The sequence below is a fragment of the Tenrec ecaudatus genome, chromosome 16 (genome assembly GCF_050624435.1).
Source record: "Tenrec ecaudatus isolate mTenEca1 chromosome 16, mTenEca1.hap1, whole genome shotgun sequence".
In the NCBI taxonomy this organism is placed as follows: domain Eukaryota; kingdom Metazoa; phylum Chordata; class Mammalia; order Afrosoricida; family Tenrecidae; genus Tenrec; species Tenrec ecaudatus.
In genome coordinates this window covers 30,547,076-30,566,066 of record NC_134545.1, presented here as the reverse complement: position 1 = coordinate 30,566,066, position 18,991 = coordinate 30,547,076, and the positions used below count along the sequence as shown (strand labels likewise).

Below are 18,991 nucleotides of genomic sequence, written 5' to 3'. Positions count from 1 at the left end.
GCCTGTGTCTTGCCAAGGAGGCCACGTGCAGCTGCTTACTAGCGACAAGGTGGGGCAGAGCCCTCTTGGAACAACCAGGCAGTGTGGGCTGTGAAGCCTGGGAGGACTCATGGCTGCAGACAGAAGTGAGGGTTGGGCTAGAAGTGAGCAAAAGGAAGGAGCCACAGAGCCTCCGTGCCCCTATACCACACCCCCCCCCCGGGTCTCCCCAGGCCCAGCTCCCAAATACACCCTAAACTTGCTCAGCCCCTGCTGAGGGGACACTGGCCCCAACCTCAAGTCTCCACCACTTTCCGTGCCCCTAGTAAAGCACAGGGGGCTTCTGTCCTCCCCTGTGCTGAGTTTCCTCTTCAGGAGTCAATTCCACTGCCTCCACGTGGGGTCTGACTCAGAGGACAAGGGTTTCTGGTGTTTACATCTTTACAGGAGCAGCCAGCCTCGTCTTTCTCCCCCAAGACAGCTGGTGGGCTTGAGTCCCCATCTCTTCAGGTAGCAGCCCAATGTATTAGGAGCCCGAGTGGTGTCGTGGTCAGGAGTTGGGTTGTGATCTGCATGATCAGCAGTTCGAAAGCACCAGCAGCGCCAAGGGAGAAAGACTGGGCTTTCTACTCCCAGAAACACAGTCTCAGAGACCTACAGGGGGGTCATTATGAGTCAGCATTGACTTGATGGCAGTGAGTGTGGTTTGGTTGGAAGCCAATATTTAAGCCACTGAGCCACCAGGGCTTCCCAGCAATAGGCCCCATCTTTCACCACCCCCATGCAGAGGGACCCTGACCTTGGATCCTTTGGCCAGTGAGCAGCCCAGGGGTGCCTTTCAGTGAAGTTCTTTGCCCTGGAGTCTTACCCAAGGTTTCTGAGATCCAAGGCCGACATGACTGCCTCTGAGAATGAGAAATGGACGCCCTTCCAAGAGGGCGGCGGCCTCCAGCAGGGTGTCCTGCAGCAGGGTGTCCTGCAGCAGGGTCACTTCTCCCTCTGTCCTCTCAGCCGGAGGACCAACTTCAGGACAAGGTTGGAGGCCCACTTCCTGAGTTGCTCATCCAGCAGCTTTCTCCCCCGGGTGCCCTACAGGCTCCTCCAATCAGAACATGAGCCATCCCCACACCTGTCCTCCGGGCCCATCCTCTGCCTCAGCAATGGCTGTCACCAGCTCACGCAAACCCCCTTGCTGGGGGACAACCAGAGCACTGAGAGCAGCAGGTCCAGGGGCAGTTTAGATGCCCTAGTCTGAGGGGCTGATGAAAACCCCATGGGGGTGGTCATGAGGGGCAACTGGGGACTTGGAGCCAGAGTGGAGAGGATGGATCAGCCCCTGGGAAGGAGGCCTGGCATACAAAGCCAGCCAAGGAGAGGTGGCTGGGCTGGGCAGCAGGGAAGGTCAGTCCCTCCAGAGGTGAGGGGAAGTGGGAAGCAGGAATAGGGCCCTCTAGAATTTTCCAAGGTGCTAGTCCTATCCATGCAGGCTCAGCTGAATACCCAGAGCCAACCAAGAGACTGGAGCAATCAGGGCTGGAAAGGAGCAATACTGAGACTCACACTTGTCCTCAGCACTGCCTGCTCACCACGACAGCAGAGGCGAGTGCCACCGGGGTCCAGGCAGCGAGCTGCCCACCCTGAGGTTTCTACTTGGGCTATTTGATGCCGCGGGGACAAGACTAGAACAGAGCCATGGGACCCACTGACAGTCTCAATGCCCCTTGTCCTGACACAGGCCTTCCCCGAAGGCACACCCAGGCTGGCCATCCCAAGGAGACCTGGAAAAGCATATACGCAGGAATGAAGCCAGAAGTCCCAGACCTGGCGGAGCCAATCGTGCGACTGAGCGCAGCTGCCCTGTGCAAGCCACCAGGTCCTACTGCCCACTCACACCTGTCCACTCACACCTGCCCACTCACGCCTGCCCACTCACGCCTGCCCACTCACACCTGCCCACTCATACCTGCCCATGTTCACCTCCTCAGAGCTGAAGGCCGGGCCTTACCCCGCTGGGCAGGAAGTCGGGGTGCTGTCCTCCCTCTCCACACCTCTTCCCTCTGTAGCTATCTATCCTGGAGGCTGGAGGGGTGGGGGTGGGGGTATTGCTCTGGACTCCCAGCTTTGTACTCGGGGAAAGTCCCACCCTTCTCTTCCCAGCTCTGGCTCCTATGGGAGCAGGGAGGAGTGGGTCACCCACTTCGGGACGTGAAGACACCTCCAGAGACCAGGTCTTGCCCTCAGGACAGCATGGCGGAGGCCCTGGGGGAGTCGTCTGCTGAGGGCTGAGGGGCGTGGCCAGGGTCGTTGTAGGCAGAGGCCAGGTAGCTTTCATCTCAAGAGGGCATAGTGCCACCATTAGAGGTCTGACTCCCAGCAGCAGTGACACCGGCCAATGTCAAAAGAATCACAAAATTCTCTGTCTTCACTGGGTGCTGAATAAATACTTGATGAGAAGTCAGTCCCTGGGACAGAGGAGGAGGACAGAGGCCCTGCTTGTGCCCTAGAAGGGGAGGGGGTGAGCAGGGGCCAGCCCACACAGCAACAAAGACCCCTGGGCACCCACTCTGGGCTTAGCAGCCTGCCACAGCCCCAGAGGTGGCTACTAAGGATGCGGCCCCATTCTCACCCAGCTGCTGGACTAGGGCAGGCAGGGCTCTGCAGATGGCTCTTCTCCACATTCGGAGACCCCCCCTGGAAGCTGGGCTGAAACAAGGCTGGGCGTGAGCTGGGCCCTGATCCTTGCCTTCAGTGAGATGTGCAGTTGCAGCCGGTCACTGAGAACATGGCTCCCGGCCCCGGTGGCTACCTTCCTTGACGGGTCCCTGAGTCCACAGGCATACAGGTTATGCCCTCTCCACAGACCCACTACAGCTGGTCGTGGACCCTGCAGTTAGTATGCTCAGAGCTGTGCCCAGGGCTGTGGGTGCCAGGGTGACTGTGGGATGACCCCTGGGTGTCCCCGGGGCAGAGAGGGCTGAAGTCCCCAGCTGTGGACTGTTGCTTCCAGGTATGCTCTGAGGTAGACACTCAGGTAATGGATCCTGAGGAGCTGAGGGTGTGAGCACCATTGTCATGGGGACTGCAGGCAAGCTCAAGGTCATCTGCTCCGACCTTGCAAGCTGTCTCCTGCCAGCACCACTCACCTGGGGTCTTGTGGATACATGAGTACCACTGGGAGAATCCCCACAAGGGGCGGGGAGTCGGGCAGAGGGTGGGTGGGGTGTTGTTCATTTCTCCTTATTCTGCTCCTGCTCTCACCTCTGTCTTTCATCCAGTGCAAGATTGCAGGGAGCACAGGGGCAGCTTGGGAAGGCCATGTCCAGTCCCCAGGGCCCCAGCCCATGAGGCCCACAGGGCAGGAACTACACTCAGTGTCTGTCACCCCTCCGCCTGTTCCAGAGCTGCTCACCCCCACCCCCTCTCTCTCTGAGGGCTTGTTTCTCATTGACCGGGGCTAGAGGCGTCCACCCACCCTACACACAAGCTACCCTTCCTGCGGGAGGTTCCCGTGTGGTGAGCACAGGCTGGCCCGGCCTTGCCCACAGCATGCTCTTTGTAGGCTTGCTCCCAGCTGCTCAGGAAATTGGGGCCTCGGGTGTGGATTGCCGCTCAGGCCCCCCTTGGAGCCGTCCTCCACCCACCCTAAAAGACACAGGCTGCTTTAACCTCGCCCTGCCTCCCCTCCCTGCCAGACAACACCCTCTTGGCAGGCAGCCGCTGCGAATTCTGTGCGCTTTCAATTGACCAGGCTCAGATTGAGGATGACGATTCACTAGTCTCATGACCACCATCCATCCATTTTTCTAGCAAGGAAATACAGGGACTCAAAGGGTCTTCTCATGCTGGGCTTGCCCCCCTCCCCACCCCTGAGCGTGAGGCAGCCGCCCTTGGGGACAGCCCAGCTGGGCACACACTCACAGTGCAGCTCTGTAGGCAGGGAGCTAGTCTCGGCTGCTTTGGGAGCCCAGCCAAGGCGTCTGAGCTTCCCTCTGACCCCCACCCAAGCATGAGTGTCGTTGAGCAGGGCAATCTGGTCAGACACGTGCTAAGTCTGGGTGCCCAACCAGGGGATGCCCAGAAAAGTATGAGGCAGAAGGTGCCCACAGGACAACTCCAGCCAGAACCCAGAGGGCATGTGTGGTCAGTTCAAGTGGTCTTCGAATGTGGCTGAGCAGGGTGGGTAGAAAGAGTAAGAGGACAGGAGCGGGAACCACACTGGCCTTGAGAGGAAGCAGGAAGGGAGAGGGTTCAGGGGTAAAGATGGAGATGGGGGTAGATGGCGGGGTCTTGGGTGAAGGGCTGGGTGGGCTGCTGTCTGCTTTCAGACTGGTCTCCCCACTCTGACCCTCCACTCTCCCGTCTGCACCTCACTCACTCGCTAACTCACTGCCACAGAATTAAGCCTGACTCGTAGTCACCTTACTGGCCCCTTGCCTTTCGATGACTGCAACTCGTTACGAGAGGAGAAAGCGTCATCATTTTCCCTCCGAGGCGGGTGGGTCTGACCCTCAGACCCTGTGATTGGCAGCTCAGTGCGTAGCCCACGGGACCTGCAGGGCTCCTCCCAGCTGCTGACGGACTCACTGCTGTGGAGTTGATACTGACCCACCAAGACGCTTACAGGACAGGGTAGAGCTGCCCCTGTGGGTTTCCGAGGCTGCCTCTTGATGGGAATAGGATGCTTCATCCGTCTCCCCTGGAGTGGCCGGTGGGTACAAATTACTGACGATGTGCTAAGCACCCCACCTTGTAATCCACCTCACAAGCCATCAGGGTTGCTGCCACTGTTCCATCTCACTGCCATCGAGTGCAGGCTGACTCAGAGCGACACCCTTCATCCCCTGGTGGGTCTCTGGGACTGTCACTGTTTACCGGAGTGGAAAGCCCAGTCTCTCTCCCACGGAATTGCTGGTGGTTCCAAACTGCCGACCGTGCAGATCGCAGCCAAACTTGTAACTGTTACATCGCCAAGGTTCCCATAGGGTATGAAAAATGCACTGTCCCCAGGTAGCACGGGGAGGCTCAGAGTGCAGGACTCTTCCATGCCCTCCGGGGTAGACTCGGCAGGCCTGGGGTACTGCCCCAGAGGTCACAGAGTAGTGAGGTAGGCTTTTTGTGGTTCTGTTTTGTTGTTGCTTTTCTTAAGGACCTGGCACAGGGTCCCTGCAGGCAGTGTCTGTCTGCATGGTTTCTCTCACCCAGTGTACCCTCTGCCTTTGGCATCGGCCTCTGAAGATCTGCTGTTAATGGCCTACCTGGCATCTGCAGGTCACTGGCCATACTGCCTCACCTCTGAACCCTGGAATTAGTCTCCTTGGCCACCCAAATACCACTTCCCAATGCATTCCTTCACCTCTGTGTCCTATGTGTGGGAGTCCTTCCTGGGGCAGACACCTGGGCCCTGCTCTTAGGCTAGCGTCACAGAGGGTGGCCTCCGGACCCCTCAGCCCAGGCACAGCCTCACCACGCCATCCTGGGAGAAAATCCCTTCCTTCGTTCAGTTGAGGGCGAGACAGCCGTGGTTTAAATGTGGCTTAATGAGACTGCCTTAACTCAAAGAGGGTTATTTTCTGAAAAGCAGCAAACTATTTGTAGCCTAAGTAGGTTGAACAGATTTTTCTTGCTTGGTTTTTTTTCCCCCACTCATTAACTTCTTCTTTATGAATTAAGAACAGCAATTCTCCTCCCCCCCCTCCCCCCGCCGCCTGCCATGAGTTGTTATTTACTGTATCACTGCCAGCATTGCCCAGCTCACCAGGGGAGGAAAAAAGATAGTTACTCATAAGAGGTGGGGCCAAGGAGGGGGCTCTTCCTCGAAGCACCACACCTCGGAGCTGGCCAACCTCACAGGGATGCAGGCTACTGCCCTGCCATTCACTGCTCTCCCTCCCCTGCTGTCCGATGCAAGGGCCCGGGTTGTTGTTTGGTGGGAAGGAGTCTTGTGAGGGTTTTGCATGGGCTGGCACTGTGACCAAGGAGCCCTGGTGGTGGCATGGGTTATGAGTTGGTTTGAGTCCACCAGCCACTCCATAGGGTAAAGATAAGACTTTCTGCTCCCATTGAGATTGACAGCCTCAGAAATCCATAGGGGCAATGCTGTCTGTCAGAATCAACCTGGTGGCTGTGAATTTTGGTTAGGCGTCTGTGACCAAGCTCCAGAGAGCAGGACGGTCTGATCATCCCTAAAAAATATCTCCCCTCCCCCTCCCACCACCAGGATCCTGCCCTGCGTTGCTGGCAGTTCTCGGAATGCCAGTTGCTCTTGTACACACACCCCTTGCCCTTCGTTCAAGCTGTATCTTCAACTTTACAGTGGCAGGTCCGGCACCGTGAAGATGGAGCCCTGTGACCCCTTCATGGTGCCCACCAGCACGGCTCCTGGCCTAGCTCCAGCCAGGAACTAGTTGCCATTGAGGTGGTGAGTGCCACCCACCAACTCTGGCAAGCATCCCCATGCGCTAAACATCCAAGAGCCCGGGTTCACCGACCAACTGGATTGGGTGGCAAAGCCCGGGGTTTTGTGCGATCTCCCTTCTGCCCTCCTCCCTTCCGCCCCCCCCCCAAGCCACTGGGGCCGCAGAATGGAATGTTCAGAAGTCTGACTCACCAGTGTGGGATCATCCACCCCTGCCCCAACCCTTTCTCAGAAACGTCAAATTCCGTAAATCTGAGACGAAGAGGCTTCCAGAACTCGAGGGCAAAGCTAGACCTTCTATTTATTTCCATTTATGTGACAGTTACCACAATTCACCACAAAAATAGCTACGTGTTCAATTAGGGGGTGTAACTCCAGGTGCCAACGAAATGCCACCTAATCCAAAGCAGTGACTGGCAGGGGGAGGGGAACAGGAGTGGAGAGGCAGGCAGGGTCCAGGGTGGGCCAGAAGGCAGCCCTTTGTGCCTCATTTATAATCCAATTTACAGCCCGGGAAATTGAGGCCAGACAAATCCCCAGAGGCCCCTGGTTCGCAGCTGTCACAGGGTCACAGAGGAGGCTGCAGCAGGGGCCTGGTGGGACCCCAAGGCCAGAGCCCCCTCCTCCTGATGATGGCCGGGTGCAGAGGCTATCTGCCCTAAGGCAGTGCAGGTCCTTGGGTAGGGTAGACAAAGGGGGCACACGCCTGGGGAGTCCGCAGGGCCCAGAGCATCGTGGAAAAGCCCCCGTGGGGGTGGGGGGTGTCTGCGGAGGAGGGGCAGGGGTGCAGCAGAGCAAAGGGCGGGTCTCTCCGGCTCCCAGCCTCCAGGCCGGCGGGGCGGCGTGCGGGAGGCGAGGGCGTCGCCCTGTGACCGCCGGCGGGGAGGGGACCGTGTGCAGGAGGCGTCTTGGTCCCCGCCCCCGTCGGCCCCGCCGGGTCGCGCGTGGGCGCGGCGGGCGCCGATTGGCTGGCGGCAGCGCGGGCGGGGCGGGCGGCAGCGGCGCGGAGGGGCCGGTCACCCCGCAGCCCGGCCTGGGCCTCCCCGCTTGTCGCCGCGCCCCGCCCGCGCGCCCGCCGCCGCACGTCCCCCGCCGGCGGCCACCATGAGCACAGGCCTGCGATACAAGAGCAAACTGGCGACCCCAGGTGAGCCGGGCGACCGCCGCGCGCCCGCGCGCCCGCCTTTGTCCCTGCCGCCCGCGCGCGCGCCCGCGCGCCCGCCCGGCGGCTTCTCACTGTGCCTCTCCTTCTCTCCCACGCCCGCTGGCCCGGACCCTCCCGGACCCGAACCTGGACCCGGACCCGATCCAGTGGAGGACAAGCAGGTACGTGTGTGCCGCCGCTCCGCTTGTCGCCAGACCCGGACTGGCTGTCACCCATTGTGGCATGAATATCACGGGCGCCCAGGCGCGACCCCGCCCCCGCCGCCCTGTTGTGGTAAACCGGATTGTCAGTCTGGGCGCGCCTGAGGCTTGGGAGTGGGGATTGGACGCCCTGCGCCCGCCGGGTAGGGGGGCTAGGACGCTTGATCTGACTGCAGGGCTCAGAGTGCTGTCTAGGATTGGCGGGGGAGAGGGTGCCTGCCCATCCTGGGCGCTCGTTCAGCTCCAGCCATCTCTGCTAACCTGGCCTGTAGGTGGGCACCGGGGAGGGGGAGGGGGAGGAGCTTGGAGTCTATCAGTTAGCGGGCAGTTCCTGAGTAGCCCCCCACCAGAGGAGCTTTTGGCCAGTCCAACCCCACCCCCGACCCCACCTCCTGCAGCTGTATGCCACAGATCAAGGCTGATCTGCAGCAAGACTTCCCCAGATGGGTGCCTTCAGAGCCCAGTCTGAGTCATCCTCTGACCAGCCCAGGACCTTGAAGGCAGGGGTGCAAGTAAGCTTGTGGCCTCCCCAAGGGAGCCGGCCTGGCACATCCCTCTCAGAAGGCAAAACTTGGTGACACTGGCCGAGTATCCACGATGGGCACCCAGCGGAGGGAAGGCATGCCAAACTGAGACCTTCAGGGTGGGGAGGTGGGGAACTCTCTTTGAGATGACCCTGCTGGCCACCTCTCTGGCTTGAGCTCTATCAGGTGAAGAGCACAAAAGAAGCCACCAGGATAGCTCTTGTTGGAAGTGGGGGCCTTATACCAAGTGGATGTTTGGTGACCCAAGGCATGGCAGGCAGGCAGGCAGGAACAGTGTAGCAGGTGGGGTGGGAGCACAGAGTCCCTGGCCACCTGTCGCTACTCTCCAGGCAGGAACACACCCCATCCTGGGGCTGGGGGAGCCCCATCAGCCTTGCCCTGTAAGCCAGGCCTTCCCCAGGAAGCCAGCCAGGAGATGCCTTCCCATGGGGAATAGCTCAGACAATACCTGAGATGCAGGGACTCACGGGCACTAGGCTATTGTTTGAGGAGCTGGGGCTGGGGACTGGTCCCCTCCTCGTGGGCTTCTCTGGGGTGCTCCAAGTTCAATCTGGTGGAGCCCTGAGCTCTGAGGCTTAGGTCCCAGGCAGGGCTGTGCAAAACTGCCCAGGCTCTTTTGTCTTGTCCACTGCTGAGGACAGGGACCCTCTCAGCAGAGATGGGAGCCCTTGCAGGTCTGTGTCTGCTGCTTCCTTGAGGAGCAGCCTGCCTCCCTGGCTAGAGGGAGAAAATGCCTCAGAGGCAGGGGAGGAGCTTCTGATCCAAGCCAGAGATGCAGGTGTCCAGGTGGGGGGTGCAGAGTTCGTGGTGGCTGTGATGTGACCACTTCTGTCCTGAGTTTTGGCCTGTGAAGGGGGTTGTTAAGTCACAGGGGAGGACAGAGGCAGTGGGTGGTTTTCCATGCCCTGCCCCCACCACACACACACCCCTCATGAAGTGGAGGCAGTGTGTGTGAGGACGGTTCTGTGGGTTTTCTATGGGCCACCCAGCACCTCGGGAAGAGATGGAGTCACCACTGTGGCTGTCTCAGGCAGCGGTGGGATTCTGCTGAGGAGCATGGGCTGCAGGAGTGGGTGTGGCTGTGTCAAAGGCCGGGAATCTCTGAGGAGAACCAGAGAATGGAGGGACAAGGTGGGGGTGCATTCCCGGCAGCTCCTCCAATGCACCCACAGGCCCTGGCTGGGCCGGGGGAATCATAGGACAGGCAGGTTTGGAGCTGGGAGGGCTGTTGGTGTCCTCCTGACCTATTCCAAGACACAGAAAGCCATCCTCCCTGTGAAGCTGTGCCTTCCAATGGGGGCACGGAGGCAGTCTGGAAGCAAACGGACCCCCTGTTGGACACCAGAATGTCGGATATTGAGGGTCCCTCTGCCCTGAACCCCATCCCTTGAGATGCTAAGCCATCAAGGTGGGTGCAAGGCTAAGGGGGGGCAGTCTCTAGGGTGGGAGTCAAGTGGCTGCCCCTCCCAGCTGCTTCCTGGCAGATGACTGGGAAGCTTCCAGGGGCCAGGCTGGGCTGCCCTCCACACCTTCAGAATGAAAGGGTCCCTGTTCCCAGCTGTGGGCCAGCCCCTGCTCCCCAGGTGCCAGCAGCCTCTGGGCACCAAGCCGTGACCATGGGGCCCAGAGAAGTGCAGGAGGGGCAAAGAAGGAGCCAGGGAGCAAGTCTGCTGGTCCAGGTCACTCCCAGCGCCTGGCCAGAGTCCCTTTCAGGCTCCCTGGTGCTGGGTGGCTAGAATTGGGGGAGGGGCATGGGAGTTAGGGTTTGGCTGCCTGCAGAGGAAAACTTACTGGAGCTTGGGAGAGGCACCTTGGGTCCCTGTACTGGGAGCCCCAGCCTAAGGGTCCCCTTCCGGAGTGACCTGCCCACTGGGTTTCGTGCCTCAGTGCAGGCCAGGAAATGTAGTGGTGCCTGCCAAAGGGCCCATGGGAGAGGGAGGCAGGCTCACCCTACCTCCTCCACCTCCACTCCTCTGTCTGCCCAGCCTGTGAGTGGCTGGCGGGTTGGCTGAGCCAGGGTTAGGAATCTGCCTCCAAATTTCCAGAGGTTGAGAGCCTGGTGGGGGACATTTCGTGGTCCTTGGTCCAGCTGTGCTGGCCGGGATCCCTCCTGAGACTTGCCGGGCTCTGAGGTCTACCCGCTTGTTGACAAACCTCTGCAGTCACGTCGAGAAAAAAATCCTCCAAACAGAAACAGACGCGCTAACACACACACACGCACACACACACGCACGCACGCACACATGCACACACACGCACGCAAGCAGGAGCAGGGGGTGGGGGTAGGGCAGTGCAGAGAGGGGTGTGTCCGTGGGAAGTGGGGACAGTAGGACACAGCCGAGAGGTCTGCAGGCCGAGCTGGCGAGGAGAGGCGGGCGGATGGGGGCGATCCCCGCGCGACGGGGCTCTGGAGGCCCGTGGGTGCCAAGGCGCCCTTCTCTGGCGCTCCCTGGCGGGCGGAAGCCGCGTCGCAGGTCTGCAGGGAGGGACGCGCGGCAGCCACCGGCCTGGCACCCCAGCCCGCCCAGGCCGGCCCGTGGGAGCATCCTCTCCGCCCGGCGAGTTCTCCGGGCGCTCGGACAGAGCCTGGGGACACTCTGTGTCGCGCCCCGCCCCCCAGGCTCGGCGTAGCCCAGCCCTCCGCACAGCCTCCGGATGGCTCCGCCTGCGGCCCCATTTCTAAGCGACAGTTTCCTGGCGACGGCGCGGGGCGGGCCGCTGCTGCCCTCCACCCGCGCGCCTGGCGAGCGCCGCGAAGCTCCGCCTTGGATCGGGGTGCGTGAGCGGGGCCGGCTGGGCTGGGCAAGCCGCTGGGGCTGGGTATGGCTCTCAGGACCGCTGGGGTCGGTGGCACCCAAGGTGGGCGACGTTTGCTCTCCGGGCCTCAGTTCCTGCGTCCATAAAACGGGGCGAGAGCAGGGTCAGGGCAGCAATCCCTGGGAACGGCGGGTCTGCGTCGACCTGCCCCAGCCTCGGGTTGGACCGGTCGGCGCCAGGGAGGGAGGGTCGCCGCGATGGACTCGCTGGCTGCACCCCAAGACCGCCTGGTAGCGCAACTGCTGTCACCGCGGACCCAGGCCCAGAGGCGGCTCAAGGTGTGTGGGGGTGGGAGATGTGGCTAAGCATGTGTGGGCGCCAGCCTTGGGCCCTGCGACCCGAGGGTCCTGGAGCTCTGGCGTGACAAGGACCATGGGCCGAGGGGGGTGGGCACTAGGAACCTGCCGGTGGAGGAGGCCCAGACAGCGCACCACTATCTATAAATAGCCTCTGTGCGCAGGGCTGCCCCCGCTGCTGGACTGGGGCCAGCTGGGGCCTCCCACCCCCTGGTGCTGTTGGGAGGGGTGAGTAAGGCCTTCTGGTGGGCCTGTGAGGGTCTCGGACTGGACGCCTTGCCGTGGCCACCACGGGAAAGAAGGACGCTACTGTGATACTCCTCACACACATGCGCACAAACCTGTGGGCCCTGCGGAACCCCTCTTTGAGGCTGGGCAGAGCAAGGGTGCCTGCCTACCTCTAAGTTCCTACCGGGAGACCTCACTCCATTTCTGCCCTGAAGTCCTCTAGCCCAGGGAATGTGCCCTTCGCTGTCTCTACAGCCCAGGTCAGTGTGGGCTGCTCATGGGGGCCCCCTGACCTGGCCCGCTCCCACCCCCAGGACCTCGACAAGCAGTACGTGGGATTCGCCACACTGCCCAACCAGGTGCACCGCAAGTCAGTCAAGAAGGGCTTTGACTTCACACTCATGGTGGCAGGTGAGTGGGCCAGGATCTGGGTGGGTGGCTGGGGCAGCCGGCTAAGCAGGTTCAATCGTGGAGACCCCAGGTCTAACCTGAGCCCTTTACTATGCCCGTGGGCAGGTGAGTCCGGCCTGGGCAAGTCCACGCTGGTTCATAGCCTCTTCCTGACCGACTTGTACAAGGACCGGAAGCTGCTCAGTGCAGAAGGTGAGTGACCCAGAGTCCAGGGTCCCTGCCCTCACCTCCCACAGTGGAAGGGGGATCCCCTGACCACTTATTAGTCCCTTCTCCGGGCCCAAGAAGAAGGTGCAGTGCCTCGGGCTGTGGAGCTGGGACCAAGACCCTGGAATGGATACAGAGTGAGTCCTGGCTGCCTGGGGGGCAGGCTGTGGGTCCCCAACAATGCTCACTCCCTACCCGCAGAGCGCATCAACCAGACAGTGGAGATCCTGAAGCACACGGTGGACATTGAAGAGAAGGGGGTCAAGCTGAAGCTGACTATTGTGGACACACCAGGCTTTGGGGATGCCGTCAACAACTCCGAGTGGTGAGGAAGGCCTGTCTGGGGTCCACCAAGTGTCCCCCTTTTCCCCAAGCCAGGCCAGTGAGGCAGCTCTTAAAAATAGGGCTCCCACTTCCTCCCCCACTGTCATCCCCCTGCCCCCCACCCAGCTGGAAGCCCATCACCGACTATGTGGACCAGCAGTTTGAACAGTATTTCCGGGATGAGAGCGGCTTAAACCGTAAGAACATTCAGGACAATCGGGTGCATTGCTGCCTGTATTTCATCTCCCCCTTTGGGCATGGGTGAGTGTATTCGGTGCCCTGTCCTCAGTCCCCTGCACCTGTCACTGCCCCCACGCCCCCAGCACCCCTCACTGAGCCGACTGTTGCCATGGCTGCTCCCTGCAGGCTGCGACCAGCGGATGTGGGCTTCATGAAGGCACTGCATGAGAAAGTGAACATCGTGCCTCTCATTGCCAAGGCTGACTGTCTGGTCCCCAGCGAGATCCGAAAGCTGAAGGAACGGGTGAGCCCGGTGGCCCCGGAGCCAAGCACACCAGGCGGGCTGACCCTCCCCACCCTGATCCAGGGGACCTGACTGGCCCCGCTCTTGCCCTGCTGCAGATCCGGGAGGAGATTGACAAGTTTGGGATCCATGTGTACCAGTTCCCTGAGTGTGACTCGGATGAGGATGAGGATTTCAAGCAGCAGGACCGGGAACTGAAGGTGGGCAGAAGGGGCAGAGACCTGCGAACAGAGGACTTTGTCCTGTCCACACATGACCCGGAGGAGGGCAGAAGAGAATTCCAAGTCCCAGAGGGGCTGTGCACTGGGGCCAGAGGACAGGTGGCCACCTGGCCAGGAGTTGGACAAGGCCCTTAGCCCCAGGCAGAGGAGCTAGGGAACTGTGTACCAGGAGGCAGGGGCCTAGCCTATGGCCATGACTTTTGATGGGTGGATGGCCCAGTGGGGGCGAGTTGGGAAAAGGCTAGAAGTGTAACCGCAGTACCAGTTCTGTCTCCATAGGGCAGCTGAAGATCCAAGAGCAGGGCGGCATTAGCTCTTTCTGGGAGATGGCTGGTCATGGTGATACCGGGGAGCCGCCTGGGGTACAGAGAGCTCACGATGGGACCATTGCATCTATACTGTTTGAGTGGGCCTGGCATCCACCCCCTGCAGGAAAGTGTGCCCTTCGCGGTGATCGGCAGCAACACGGTGGTGGAGGCCAAGGGGCAGCGGGTCCGGGGACGACTCTACCCTTGGGGGATCGTGGAGGGTGAGTTCAGGTCTGGGTATGGGATTGAGGATGGGAAGGCACATCCTGCCAGCGCCCCACCCACCGCCTGCTCCTGCCCTGCAGTGGAGAACCAGGCGCACTGCGACTTCGTGAAGCTGAGAAACATGCTCATTCGCACGCACATGCACGACCTCAAGGACGTGACTTGCGACGTGCACTACGAGAACTACCGAGCGCACTGCATTCAGCAGATGACCAGGTGAGCCGCCAGCCCGGAGATGGACCTGCTGTCATGGCCGCCTGGTTGCCAAACCCAGCACTGCTCCCTAGCTGCCTGGGTGGTGGCCCTACCTCCAAAAGGGTCCCCATGCCTTGTGTCCGGAGTGTATGGGCTCGGGCAAGGCAGGGCCTGGGCAGTGACAGGGGTTAGCCAGGCCTCCTGCAGCCTGCCGCTGAGTGACCTAACAGCCATATCCCTCTCTGCCCCGCAGCAAACTGACCCAGGACAGCCGTATAGAGAGTCCCATTCCCATCCTGCCACTGCCCACTCCTGACGCGGAGACCGAGAAGCTTATCCGGATGAAGGATGAGGAGGTAGGTGGGCAGGTGGAAGGGTTAAGGGCTGGGTGGGGCAGGGCCGGACTGGGGACGGGGTGGGCAGGGCCAAGGTCCTCCCTAGGCATTTCTGACTCTGCGCTTGCCCCGCTGCAGCTGAGGCGCATGCAGGAGATGCTGCAGAAGATGAAGCAGCAAATGCAGGACCAGTGACCCCAACCCACTTCAGGACGCCAGGGAGAGACAGTTCATCCCTAGGCCAGCCCCTCCCACTCCTACACTTGACCTTGGATTCACTGGACCAGACTGGCCGTGATGTAACCCCATCTCTGAGTGGCGGGATCCTGGACAGCACTACCTACTTGACCCAGGGACTAGACCGCATTCCCCAGCCACCCCTAATTTATTCTCAGTGCCCATCCTCCCCACCCCCACCATCTGCCTCCAAGGGGCCCTAGACAACAGTCCCAAACCGGCCCCCTCTGATGTTGAGGATTCCTGTCCCACCCCATCCTGTTCAGACGGGCAAACCAAGACAGAAAAGGGGGCCAGAGTTCCAGGGTCCTGGTCACTTCCCCACCCCAGCCCCATTGCCGCAGAGCGGACTTGGGGGTCCTGCTGCCTAGATTCCACTTGTACCTAAGTGGGCGGTTCTACCTTACATCTCACCCCTGCACCAGGAATCCCAGAGCGAAGGGTTGGGCAGTTGGAGCCACGGGAACCTCTCCAGATGACTGGGAACAAGGGGCATGTTGAGCTGGCTCTGGTGCTCAGCCGTTCTCCCATGCTGCCCGAGGCCCAAAGGCTGCAGAAGCAGGCAATTGGGGACCCCATCTTGGGACCTCCCATGCCTAGACAGCCCTGACGCCCCTCCTACCCAGCAACACAAACAGGGGTCCCTGCTGTCACTCCCTGAACCTGAGCCCTTGGCTTCCAGACCCCTCCTCCTGCATGATCCCCAACCCCCTCCCTCCCCTACCCCATTTTGCTCCATATGAATGCCACCACGTCCTGTCCTGGTGACAGGGAACAATGTTGGTGACCATTGCTACTGGTGTCTGAGTGTTTTGTGTGCCACTGGAAACCAGTGGGAAAGGAAGCTGCTGCGAGGGCCTTTACCCCAAAGATAGCACTCTATCGATGGCCTCAGCTGGGGCCTCCAAGTTATTTCTGGTGAGGAGGCCACACTGTGGTCACTGTGTGGGGCGGGGCGGGGCGGCACTATCACTGGGCTCCCCCCTCTCCGGCACTCCAGAGCACACCGGACCACAGTCCTCTCGCCATGGGCACCGGTGAGTCTGGGCTGGCCCCGGTGGGGACGAGCTCCTGTCATGGGGGGGAAGTTGTGTCAGTCAGGTTTAGAGACTTTCTCCAGGAAGGAGCCATGGTAGTGCAGTGGGTAAAGCATTGAGCTGCTAACCCCAAGGCCGGGAGTTAGAACCGACCAGCCCTCCAGCGGACTCCCTGGGGGGGAAGATGCAGCTGTCTGCTCCCTTAAAGGTTTAAAGTCTCACAAACCCTGAGGGGCAGATCTTCCATGTCCCACGGGGCAGTAGGAACCCCCTGCAGTCGCAGGGGGGCTGATTGGGTTTTCGTCACAAACTATTTGGGGAAAGAAAGATGAAGCGGTGTGCCCTCAGACATTTGCAGGCTGGAGACCTGCAGGGCAGCTCTGCCCCGCCGACAGCGGGGCTGTGACTTGGACAGTAGGACTTTGGGGATTTCACCCCTGCACAGACCGAAGGAGGGGGTCCAGGTGCCCTGGGCCCTCGCTCAGGACTGCCACGCCTCTTTTCCAGGGCCTCGTGGGGCGCTGGGCCTGCTGCTCTTGCTGCTGGCACTGGGGAGCCGGCCAGCCTCGGGCTGCCCGGCGCCGTGTCGCTGCGCGGGGACGCTCGTGGACTGCGGGCGCAGCGGGCTGACCTGGCCCTTGCTGCCAGCCGCCTTCCCGCCTGGCACCACCGACCTGGTGCTCACGGGCAACAACCTCACTGCGCTGCCGCCAGGGCTGCTGGATGCGCTGCCCTCGCTGCGCACCGTCAACCTGGGCGCCAACCCCTGGCGCTGCGATTGCCGCCTCCTGCCGCTGCGCGCCTGGCTGGCCGGCCGTCGGGAGCGCACGCCCTACCGCGACCTGCGCTGCGCCGCGCCGCCTGCGCTGCGGGGCCGCCTGCTGCTCTACCTGACCGAGGAGGAGCTGCGCGCCGCCTGCGCGGCCACGGCGCTCTGCAGGGGGGCGCTCGTGGCCCAGCTGACGCTGCTGTGCCTGGGGCTGCTGCACGCGCTGCTGCTGCTGCTGCTGCTGGCCCGCCTGCGGAGGCTGCGCACCCGCGCCCGAGCCCAGGCCGACCCGTCGCTGAGCGCCCCGCTGGTGGACGAAGGAGTCAGGGAAAGCGCGTCCTGAGCCAGCCAGCCTGCAAATTCCCCGGGACGCTGCCCAACTCTCATCCTGGGCCCCCCTGCAATCCCAGAGACACCCCCCCCCCTGCCTGCAGGCAGGGATCCACTGGCCAGACACTACTGACCTCCCCATTTTTGGCAAGACCAGCTGAGGCCTTCCAGGGATGGGGAGGTGAGGGCGCAACGACAGAGTCCCCCACCCCACCCCCACTCCCTATTCAGTGTGAATAAAACCTTATAAATAAGTCGTGGATATCTGACCCACCTGACCTGGGGGTGCTCCAGGGCCACTTCCCAACCGGAAGACACCAACACACCCCCTCATTCCCACCACCTTGACTGGCTGGGTGCCCACATAAGACCAGCAGGTCAATACCGCATGACCCCTCTCCTCTCAGAAGCTGAGCTGAGGGAGTGAGGACACGGGCAGCCAGACCACAGTATGGGCAGTGAGGACACTGGTCAGGGGAAAGTGAGGGCAATGGGGACATTGTGAACGGTGAAGACACATGGGGTGGCAAAATGTATGAGAAGTGAGTGCACTGTGGGCAAGGGACACTGGAAGCAACGGGGACTCTGGGGGCAGTGAGGACACAGTGGGACAGTGGGACACTGGGCAGTGAGGACACAGGGGCAGTGAGGACACTGGGCAGTGAGGACAGTGAGGGGGCAGTGAGGACATTGGGGGCAGTGAGGACACTGGGCAGTGAGGACAGTGAGGGGGCAGTGAGGACACTGGGCAGTGAGGACATTGGGTCAGTGAGGACACTGGTCAATGAGAACACTGGGCAGTGAGGACACTTGGTAGTGAGGACACAGGGGTCAGTGAGGACACAGGGGTCAGTGAGGACACTGGGGCAGTGAGGACACTTGGCAGTGTGGACACTGGGGGCAGTGAGGACACTGGGTAGTGAGGACACAGGGGGCAGTGAGGACACTGGGCAGTGAGGACACTGGGTAGTGAGGACACAGGGGGCAGTGAGGACACTGGGCAGTGAGGACACTGGGCAGTGAGGACATTGGGGGCAGTGAGGACACTGGGCAGTGAGGACAGTGAGGGGGCAGTGAGGACACTGGGGGCAGTGAGGACACTGGGCAGTGAGGACACTGGGGGCAGTGAGGACACTGGGTAGTGAGGACACTGGGCAGTGAGGACACTGGGCAGTGAGGACATTGGGGGCAGTGAGGACACTGGGCAGTGAGGACAGTGAGGGGGCAGTGAGGACATTGGGGGCAGTGAGGACACTGGGCAGTGAGGACAGTGAGGGGGCAGTGAGGACACTGGGCAGTGAGGACATTGGGTCAGTGAGGACACTGGTCAGTGAGGACACTGGGCAGTGAGGACACTGGGGGCAGTGAGGACACTGGGGCAGTGAGGACACTGGGCAGTGAGGACACTGGGAGCAGTGAGGACACTGGGTAGTGAGGACACAGGGGGCAGTGAGGACACTGGGCAGTGTGGACACTGGGGGCAGTGAGGACACTGGGTAGTGAGGACACTGGGTCAGTGAGGACACTGGACAGTGAGGGGGCAGTGAGGACACTGGGGCAATGAGGACACTAGGTAGTGAGGACACTGGGCAGTGAGGACACTGGGGGCAGTGAGGACACTGGGTAGTGAGGACAGTGAGGGGGCAGTGAGGACACTGGGCAGTGAGGACATTGGGTCAGTGAGGACACTGGTCAATGAGGACACTGGGCAGTGAGGACACTGGGCAGTGTGGACACTGGGGCAGTGAGGACACTTGGTAGTGAGGACACAGGGGCAGTGAGGACACTGGGCAGTGAGGACAGTGAGGGGGCAGTGAGGACATTGGGGGCAGTGAGGACACTGGGCAGTGAGGACAGTGAGGGGGCAGTGAGGACACTGGGGGCAGTGAGGACACTGGGCAGTGAGGACATTGGGTCAGTGAGGACACTGGTCAATGAGGACACTGGGCAGTGAGGACACTGGGAAGTGAGGACATTGGGTCAGTGAGGACACTGGGGCAGTGAGGACACTGGGCAGTGTGGACACTGGGGGCAGTGAGGACACTTGGTAGTGAGGACACAGGGGGCAGTGAGGACACTGGGCAGTGAGGACACTGGGTAGTGAGGACACAGGGGGCAGTGAGGACACTGGGCAGTGTGGACACTGGGGGCAGTGAGGACACTGGGTAGTGAGGACACTGGGTCAGTGAGGACACTGGACAGTGAGGACAGTGAGGGGCAGTGAGGACACTGGGGCAATGAGGACACTAGGTAGTGAGGACAC

General features: G+C 61.3%; 2 protein-coding genes across 4 annotated transcripts; both read left to right on the top strand.

Annotated features, from left to right (window-relative positions):
- Positions 1-7,401: 7,401 nt before the first annotated feature.
- On the top strand, positions 7,402-15,384 carry SEPTIN5 (septin 5). Of its 3 annotated transcripts, XM_075533903.1 has the most exons (12): positions 7,402-7,541; positions 7,707-7,720; positions 11,960-12,056; positions 12,162-12,248; positions 12,465-12,588; positions 12,714-12,848; positions 12,954-13,071; positions 13,170-13,271; positions 13,725-13,821; positions 13,906-14,041; positions 14,274-14,376; positions 14,494-15,384. In XM_075533903.1, the coding sequence occupies exons 1-12, from the start codon at positions 7,499-7,501 to the stop codon at positions 14,548-14,550; spliced, it is 1,113 nt and encodes a 370-aa protein (XP_075390018.1). In that variant the 5' UTR covers positions 7,402-7,498; the 3' UTR covers positions 14,551-15,384. The 3 variants fall into 3 exon arrangements, with proteins under 3 accessions (XP_075390018.1, XP_075390017.1, XP_075390019.1); XM_075533902.1 differs by having other exon boundaries at positions 7,411-7,720; XM_075533904.1 differs by lacking the exons at positions 7,402-7,541; positions 7,707-7,720 and adding an exon at positions 11,278-11,399.
- Positions 15,385-15,619: 235 nt separating this feature from the next.
- On the top strand, positions 15,620-16,982 carry GP1BB (glycoprotein Ib platelet subunit beta). Its single transcript, XM_075533421.1, has 2 exons — positions 15,620-15,629; positions 15,978-16,982. The coding sequence occupies exons 1-2, from the start codon at positions 15,620-15,622 to the stop codon at positions 16,739-16,741; spliced, it is 774 nt and encodes a 257-aa protein (XP_075389536.1). The 3' UTR covers positions 16,742-16,982.
- The last annotated feature ends 2,009 nt before the right edge of the window (positions 16,983-18,991 follow it).

Bases quoted from the DNA above. Each gene is read 5' to 3' on its own strand.
- SEPTIN5 (XM_075533902.1), top strand. From the start codon at position 7,499: ATGAGCACAGGCCTGCGATACAAGAGCAAACTGGCGACCCCAGGTGAG. The intron at 12,589-12,713 runs GTGAGGAAGGCC...CCCCCCACCCAG, and splicing joins GCCGTCAACAACTCCGAGTG to CTGGAAGCCCATCACCGACT. The intron at 13,822-13,905 runs GTGAGTTCAGGT...CCTGCCCTGCAG, and splicing joins CCCTTGGGGGATCGTGGAGG to TGGAGAACCAGGCGCACTGC.